Below are 9,373 nucleotides of genomic sequence, written 5' to 3' on the forward strand. Positions count from 1 at the left end.
TATATATATATTGTTATATATAATATATATATTGTTGATGTATTCCTGTTGTGACATTTAAAGTAAGCAGTGAGGAATTCAATAAGAAATGTTCACATTTGGGCCAAAATAAAAACCTCATTTGTTTCTGTCATTACATTTCTATACAAGCTTTCAGCACAAGCCACATGCACTGCCACCTAGTGGCCACGTCAAAAATAGCAAAAGGCATGACTTAAAGCAAAGTTAAAGCAGGCAAGCAGCTCACTTTAACACATTGTGTCAAAACTGCTTCATTGTAAAAGAAACGGATACGCTCCAATAAATTCTCTCGGAAAAACAAACTCCTTTTCTTAGACACGTTCAGATAAAAACACAGCTGCTCGGCATCCGGCTTGTATAACAGTCTTCAGCAGCGAATAAGCTGGAGCCTGCAGGGAAAAGAAGTATTACATTGTCAGAGGCACTTCGGCAGACAGTTGATGTCCTGTATCTATTCCTTTGAAGTTTGGAGACACAAGAGACTGTCGAGCTATTTTTTTACACTGACCCATGATCTGTAGATGTAGAGGTAAATTTAGTTCATCTGGCATGAAAGCATGCCATATAGCAGGTGCCGGAGGATAAAATGCGCCCAATTATCAGTTTCTTTCTTGCAGGTCTGATTGCCCACAACTTTTTTTTCATTTCATAGGTTTTTTTTGTTTTTTTTTAATAAAAGGAAATATTAATTTCCTTCTTTTTCTTGTAAACAGCAGACAAAACGGAAAACAGTGCAAGCTCTTTGTAGGAAAAGTTAACAGTGTTTTTGTATAGGAGTGTACATTTGTTTTTTTTCCAGAACTGATCTAAACAATTTGCAGTCCACATGATTCTGTAACCACTTGCCTTAATGGCTACAACTGAAACATACACATTTAAAGCTTATCTCCAGGTGAAAAAAAGACTACCCATGCACAGGGGCTACCTGCGCATTGCAAGGGTTAACCGCTCGTTTTTATCTAGGGGTATGGTGAAGAGGATTTTTATTTATCTGATCCCCGCTCTCCCAGTAGTCAGGGCGCACCTCTCTCCCTTCCACTTCAGCTCACAGACAGCCCCTCGGCATCTCCATGTTTATTGCAGAGCTATGGGCCAACGTCAGTGGGCTTCGAACCACCGGGGGAGTAGAGGGGGAAAAAGGCTGTCAGCGCCCATATTGGAGGCAGCAGAAATGGGGACCAGATAAGTAAAAAAGCTTTACTCAGGTGCCCTAGACTAAAAACAAGCAGCTAACCCTAGCAGGGTAGGTGGGAAGCCCCACTGCAAGGGTCGTTTTTTTTTCAAATAGAGATAAGCTTTGAATCTGAGCTACAGTCACAAATGACAAGAGAAAAATGAATAGCCATAAAAAGAGGGCAACTCAGGGTGATGGCCAGTATAATTTAACCACCTCCTCTGAGCCCAGGTCACCCTGGACACGCCCCAGCCTTCGACTGGACAGTGAAATAAGAAGCAGCACAATGATAAGCTTATCTCTCTGTCACTCTGCTTTCTCTTCCTTTCAACACAAATTCGCACAGTGTGTGCCGCTGTCGGCACCGTTACGGCCGACATCCCTCGATCAGCTGATTGAAGGAGCCGGTCGGAAAATCTTCGTCCGACCAGAGCCGGCAGCCAATGAGCTGCCGGCTCTGCTTGGGCATTCTGACAGGGGCCGCTGTCAGAATACAATGCAAACAGCATGGATTCCTCTATTGACGCGCTCGTAGTTTTAATGGAGGAATCTGCTCTATTTTTTTCATTGAGCCCACGGGTTAAAGGATAAAAATAGAGCAGTGTATGGCCACCCTTACACTCCGTGCCTGCTGTACAGGATTATCAGATTAAATTCAGGTACTTCTGCTGCATTCATTTGTGTCTTTTATATCTGCCTAGAGTTCAGGCTTAACCTTCATATCTCCTGATAAAGGAAGATAAATCTGTCAGCTTCATGCTTGATGATAGTTCTTTCTAAAGATTATATTCTTACAGTGTACAGTAACTCCCCCACATCAGAGTGTCAAATGTAAAAGTACTGCTTGAAGAATTTTAACAAGCAAGTGAAAAAATAAACCAAAGTCATTTAAAAGTCATTTAAACTGCCATATTATAAAATGTATGACTTATACTACAGTCAGTGTAAAAACTGAATTACAGAGCATAGTGGCCGTGCCACATGCATGTGTAATAAAAGCTGTGTAGTTTCCAGCACATGCAATCATATGAAAAGCAGCTGCTCCATTAAACTTTATGGGATTATTCTCAGCTAATAAGATCTTAAAACCAGAGGGAGCATTCTCTTAGTAATGTCTATGACTTAAAGCTCCACTGCATTTTGAAAATAGGTTGTGCTTCTCTCCACCTGCCCTCTACCCCCTTTAATAAAGGCAAGCCTATATTTGACTTTTAAGAATGAAGCCAACTCCATCTCAAGATAGCCATACATGGCTAGACTTCCCCTCCTTCAGCCTGCGGTCTTAAATCACTCAATTGCTACATCAATGCTAAACAGTGTGGATGGAGTAACCTCCACTGCCAACTATTGTATTCAGACAGCCATGGCACCCACGGCAGCCTGAATGCACAAAAAGTGACTGCATCTGATAGGATGCAGTAACTATTCACCCAAAACTGTCCACCTGCCTCAGTCAATTTTTAAATTGACCTATGTCAAGCAGGGTGGTGCTTGCAGGGCCACCTACAGCTCAAATTCGAGCTGCCCATGGCCAGCATTAGTGTGTCATTTTTTACTGCATCCTAAGCAAAATATGTGGAACCAACTATGGCCTATCTTTCGGGATTTCAATTGCATCTAGCAAAGGGTTAGTGGGAATGGACATTTGCATTTACAGTAGGAATCCGTGGTCTCTATAAAGAAATACATTGTTTCTATGCATAAATACAGCAGTGTCAGACTGGAGTGATGGAATCCATGTATAAGTAGGAGATTGAAACCTTAAAAGGAAGCCATCATGTTTTATATCAGTGCAAGCTCTGGAGCTTGCATCCATATCCTTCCTTCATGTCTTGGTGGGTCACTTTTCTGGACTGAGTATGTATACACTATGATAGAAGCATTGTCTGTCACTGTAAATATGCAGTAAGTGACACTGACAAAGCATGTTTCAGCAGTGAAAGGGTGCAGGAAAGATCATTTCAAAAGAGCAGATCAGTGTACCTAAGCTAGTGGTCCAGTCTGGAGACCAAGGCAACTCTGTCTTAAGGTTGAAGCAGACAGAGCAATAGCCAGGAGGCTGAGAGACTTTTGTGTTCATTGTAATGCCAAAAAAACCTGTGAGGGCCAAAACACTGTGCTACTTCTACATTTCGCTTTATAAAAGTGGGCAGAAAGTCCTGAACAATACACTGATGAATGGACCAAATCCTTGGAAAACTCTCCATTTGAAGCCAGATCTCAAAAACAAGACAATGGCAGCTTCTACATTGCTTTCCTGACATGTGTTGGCCCAGGTAGAACAGCTGCTTGTGTAATATTAGCTCCTTACTAAGACCGGTTTTGCTGGTTAGTACAAAATGAATGTTACCAATGGGCACCCTATAACACTGTAAAAAAGAAATGCTTAGTTCCTAATACATTTCTGGCAGTGTTGTGACTTACAAGCTGAGGGTTTTTCTCAGGATTTTAAGAAAACAATTTGCAAATAAACAGATATCTGAATTTTGCAAATATTAACTTTTAGAAACTACACTGATTCACTGCCGCTTACATGAGCTACTTCACTCATTACTACCTATTTCAGCATTTTAATTAACCGCTACTAATCGCCATAAGATATAAAAGCAGAGGTTTATTGTTTCTACCAAACCAACCAGATGACATGAAAGGAACTGAACTATTTGGCTGAATATATGGAAGCAGATCTTCTTCCTATAATAGGCAAACTCATACCAGTTCTGCGTCATGTTCCAGCCCGGTATCATGATGCTCCATTTCATCATCCCGAAACCTCTTTAATGTCTGTTGTAAAAAAAAAAAGATAGATTTACATGTAGTGACCAACCAGGGATGCTTTAGCAACCTGTGCTCATTTCAAGATAGATTAGTTACCCATGGCCATCCAAATAGCAGTCATGATTTACAGCAGAGCTAAAGAGCAGTGCACCTAGCAATGGATATATATTTTCATCTTGGAGTGTAATTCCAGCCCAAATATTTTCTTTGTGAAGAAAAGTTACAACCCCATTAGGTATTTACTGCTATCCAGGGCTCCGTTATAGTGATTTCTCCTCACTCCCTGTCCTGCTGGTAATGTCTACCAGGCAGGTAATAGGAGAACTCTCTAACAGCAACAAAGACAGGGATAAATATGCTTTTCATTGGTAGAGATGTTTCATTTATGTACGAGGGTCAATTAGAAAGTAATGCCTCCATGTCTGTAATTTGTGATCTATTAAAGTGACTGAATGTTCATGTACGATGGTATAGAGGTGTCCTTACCCCACTAATGTATGCTTTTCTTTTTCAGATTGAGTGATTAGAACTAGGGATGCACCGATACCACTTTTTTAAGACCGAGTACGAGTACCGATACTTTTAAACAAGTACTCGCAGATACCAATTACCGATACTTTTTGTTACAGGGACAGGTCCCATTTTTTCTAAAGCAATACAAACTAATGCTTTAAGGTCACTTTCTTAATATTATGGTCCATGAGATGACGAAGGAGCATGACGCCGTCTTCCCGGCCAATCAGAATGCCGGGCGCTGCGTCATTACATTGCGCCCCTTCTTCCTTATTTACTAGCTTCCTGACCAATCGGGAAGCCGGGCAGCGCGTCATTGCACGCTACCCGGCTTCCTAATTGGCCGGGAAGTCGGCTCCCTGCTTTCTCATCTCAAGTGACGAGAGAGCATGGAGCCGTTTCCTGGCCAATCAGGAAACCGGACAGCGTGTAATGATGTGCTGCCCGGCTTCCTGATACAGGAAGTACTCGTGCTAGGTATCGGAGCATTTGGGCGAGTACGAGTACTCACCCAAATACTCGGTATCGGCACCGATACTTGTATCGGTATCGGTGCATCCATAATTAGAACCATGGATCTGCCTCTAACACAACGAGCTGTAATTGAATTTCTGGCGAAAGAGGGTTGTTGACCTAAGGAAATCCATAATCAGCTAAAGAATGTTTATGGGGCTGCTGTAATGGAATTTTTGGTTTCTCCTTCTTGAAACGTCTTCACCCAACGCCGCAAATTGCTAATATCTACTACAGTGTCCCCATAAATGGATCTTTGGTGTAATTCATCTAATTATGCCCTTCTACAACTTTATTTAATTCTGTACCCTTTAAAAACATGTTATATGATGGAATTTCATTTAAGCACCTGCAGTAATTCCCTGTGCTTTTCAGGATCTCTTTCCATGAGAGTCCTGATTTGACTGTTATAGTGGTTTGATATAGACTCTTCCACAGCTACTGTACACGCCATTGCACCACTCTTCCCCAGCAGAGCTGTACCAGCACCTGAGTGGGACAAAATGTGATAAACCATGAACACAAGCATTCAGAAAATATAATAAGGAATTAAAAACACAAAGAAGAAGCCTACCTAGTACGAATCCAGCCACATTCCAAAATGGCAGCAGTATGGTAGGCCGGACCCTGTTTGCAACCATTAGCTCATCAAACTTTTTAAAATGATCTTTCTCCTGATTCCACATATGCTGTAAAATATACTTTGGTTAACACTGAATTTTATTTTGCCTGACATAGGTTTTACATTTTTTCTACACAATTTAAACAATGACTGTATGAATGTTTCATTCAAACAATCCATTATCTAAACATTAAGGTGGTGTATACTACATCAGTAACATTGCTTTGTGTAAACCAGAAGACGGTACCTTATATATTACCTCAAAATGGTTGACATTATAATCTAAATGACACTGAACTCTGTTGCAAAAAATGAACCTCCCCCCACACCTTTCACTTAACCTGCATTTTTTTTTTTGTCTTAGGTTGTGAAGCAAGGTATGCTCACCTAAGTCCACTAATCAGGTGCCCTGCCCTCTCCATTTCTTTTTTTTTTTTTTTAGGCTCCATACATTCAGAATAGGGGTTAAAGTGTGAATCCCTATTTTTTCTGTATCAATATGTTTATTGAAATTTTCACATATCAAACATAATAAAGATATCGGTTCACAGTGTATCAATGCTTTGGTTCTTCATTACAATCCTGAATGCACAAGTATTAGAGTTACGTGTGATACATAAGCATATTCAAGGAACAGGGAGACCTTGCATTCGCAAGCGCTCAAATTAAACAGTCGACTCTATAACTGCCATCACCATTTCTAATACACTCTTTGGTGATGTGTGCCTGGTAACTGGTCCCAAACAGTCCCCTCTGAGAGGACCCTGACGCTAGATAGCCAATAAGACATCATGCAGGCAGTGACATGGACACCTAAAGAAGGACCCCACCTCATGTAAACCGAAGAGGAGAGAAGACTTGGCACTGGAGGGCCACATGACTGGGGCTTTAGGTAAGTGAAAAGGGCATTGAGGTTTTTTGTTTTTTTAATATCAGTGTTTAGTTAGAGAGAGGACAGGTTTCATGTTTTGCCCAGATTTGGGTTTTAAAAGTCCACCCCAGCCAAAATTCCACTTAGCTTTGTATGGAGTATAGCTACGATAGATGCTCTTTTATTTTTTAATTGCTGTCTTTGAACTCAATGGGAAAGCCCGATTACAATACATGTGTGTGTCCAGTTCTGAAGGTAATTTGTTTAATAAATCTTCTTCTTTATCCTTCCAAAAGATTTGTAACATGATGCTTACAGATGCAAATTGGCTGACTGTTATGTTGACCCTCTGGCTTCAATAACTTAAAGTCACTGATCCATCACAAGTTTGCAGATTAGTAAAAAGTTCTTAGCTACAATACAAATCAAGACAAGATGGTAAGGAGGGCCCTGCCTGTGAGGGCTTACAATCTAAAAGGGAGGGGGAAGTGATCTCCTTTAATAGTTGTATTGAATCACAATAATCTCACACTTCAGACAGTAAATGATAATAATCACTTCTATTACTTTTTACTAATATTTTAGACAGTGATAATTACTGGATTTACAATATAATGACGAGTTCCTTAGATTACACGTCGGTCTATGTAGCCTGCAAATGACACCTGTACATCCACTAACCTGAATGATGGGTCCTACGGATGATCTGCCCAATACGGCCATTTGCCCAGCATAGATGCGATTCGCTCCATACTCCCCAGCGTGATCTACTCTTATCACGCGATCCAGCAACGCTTTATCTCCATCATCTGTGTAGCCTCTTGAGCTGCACTGTCTGGCTTGCACCATATGCACAGGTAAACAACATGGTCGCTTTACACCTTAGATTTAAAGTACAGGAGAAAATCTGAATAATAAGCATTAGTATTGTGTTTATTATTTTACTTTATTATAGTGCAGATGCAAGGCAGATAGGTAATGCTGTCAGACACATATGTCACTCCAAGTAAGGCCTGTGTCATAATACAACTCCTGGGTACTAGTTACTGGATAGATACCCTAGCTCCGTGGTCATGCCACACACTGCTTGGGAACTATCTTGGTTTTGTATGAACCAACGTTTTACAATGAAATTTGTCACGTGCTTGGTATGTTATTTGAAATTAAATAGAAAATCAGCATGTGAAAAGTAAGTGGGTGGGGAGCACCATGAAGAGAACCTGAATGGGCAAAGTGCCATTCTCTTTAACTGGAGGCACGTTTCAAATACGTTTCCAAGCAATATAAAAATGCTGACAGGTACAATACGAGACTTGAGGTAGCACAGGCCTGCACATAATGAGTTACTGTCCTATAAACATGTATTGTTTAAATGGACCATAAAAGCTAGGTTTTTATATCCAGGAATTTGGTCGTTAGGGTTAGTTGCAGTCCTCAGGTGGCATTCCAAGGGGGTGATTTACTAACCTAAACACACTCACGCACCAGGTGCAACCAAAGTATTATTGTACGTCTAATGGAAGGGGAGCTAAAGAACACGTCACCTGGAATTTTCAGACAAAATTCAGGTTTTTTTTGTATTTTGTATTCAAAAGAGGGACAGGGAGGCCAAACATCTATATAAATATAAATGAAGCTCTGGGGTCTCCTATTGTAAATATTCAGAAGTTCATTTAGTATTTTATCTAATGGATCATTTCATTGAAAACTGATATCCGAATGTTTTTTCAATGTTGTACATCTCCTAAGGACTCTTGATATCTGCGTTAAGCACACCGGCTAGGGAGAGGCGAAGCAGTTCTCTCGTTGTTGGATTTTAACTTTATTTTATGTTATGGACAATGCAACAGGAGCTGCAGGAACTCAGTGTTGGAGTATTTAAGACATATAATAGGGCCGGGGCAAACTCAGTCCACCTTGCTTCACTTATAGCTAAAATCCCAGTTTCGGGTTGGCTGGTCGTTTAATATACTGCACATTATTACAATACTCATGGACAACAGGTGACGTAAGGGGAAGTAGGTAAATACATGGGTTTGCCAGCAACTATCATTTTAAATAATGTTACTAGCACCTAAGGCTGGGTTCACACCTAGGCGGCACTGTTTTTGCGCATTTATACGCGCGTCAACAGCATGAGGTTATTTGCATGTTTATGCGCGTTGTGCACATTTGTATGCACGTTTTAACGTGCGTACAAGAAGGCGCGATTGGCAGCTCATAAACCTTTGTGGGCAATAGAAGGACGTGCGTATAAACACGCAAAACCGCTCACAAAAATGTAAAACATGCTTCTGTTGCGCGTTTCTGGGCATTTCCAATGAAGTCCATGGGGCAAAAAGGCGCTTTTAACTGCTCAAAGAAACTTCTGTATCTTTTCAGGCATTTGGCATCTTACTGCTGGCGTTTTTCTCTTCAGGTGTGAACCAGGGCCATTGAAAATCATGGGGTTTCTTGTGTTGGGCAGTTAAAAGCGCTTTTCCAACTGCTCAAAAACTCGTAGGTGTGAACCAGTCTTAAAGCGGAACTTTAGTCCAGATACGCTTTAACCCTTTTATTGCCACTGCAGAAACTAAGTAGGAGGAGCAGTAAGAGGAGGTAAACAAGCTCCTGTCCATCATACCAACCATGAGCATGTGTTTAAAAAAAGAACTCTAGGATTTTTTCACTACAAGGGTTATCTGCTCGTTTTGGTCTAGGGGTGAAAATATACTCACCTAATCCTTGGTCCCATCTGGCTGCTAGACTGGTCCCTGTACCCTCTTCTCTCCCCCAGGCTCCAGCAGTCTAAAGACCTGTGATGTCATCACATGCAACGCAGATCAATTAAACGTGAGGGTGTGGAGGGACATTCCACAGCCAGAGCAGAGGGGGGGGGGGG

General features: G+C 41.2%; 1 protein-coding gene across 1 annotated transcript in view; it reads right to left on the reverse strand.

Annotated features, from left to right (window-relative positions):
- Nucleotides 1-241: 241 nt before the first annotated feature.
- Nucleotides 242-9,373, reverse strand: part of COQ7 (coenzyme Q7, hydroxylase) — a 9,963-nt gene continuing 831 nt past the window's right edge. The window contains exons 2-6 of the mRNA XM_018558474.1: nucleotides 7,174-7,373; nucleotides 5,574-5,688; nucleotides 5,349-5,488; nucleotides 3,911-3,979; nucleotides 242-410 (exon numbers count right to left, since the gene is read on the reverse strand). Of these exons, the coding sequence (XP_018413976.1) occupies nucleotides 333-410; nucleotides 3,911-3,979; nucleotides 5,349-5,488; nucleotides 5,574-5,688; nucleotides 7,174-7,373 (602 nt within the window). The 3' untranslated portion in view covers nucleotides 242-332. The remainder of the gene's footprint in view (nucleotides 411-3,910; nucleotides 3,980-5,348; nucleotides 5,489-5,573; nucleotides 5,689-7,173; nucleotides 7,374-9,373) is intronic.

The sequence above is a fragment of the Nanorana parkeri genome, unplaced genomic scaffold (genome assembly GCF_000935625.1).
Source record: "Nanorana parkeri isolate BGI_ZX_2015 unplaced genomic scaffold, ASM93562v1 scaffold341, whole genome shotgun sequence".
NCBI lineage: Eukaryota > Metazoa > Chordata > Amphibia > Anura > Dicroglossidae > Nanorana > Nanorana parkeri.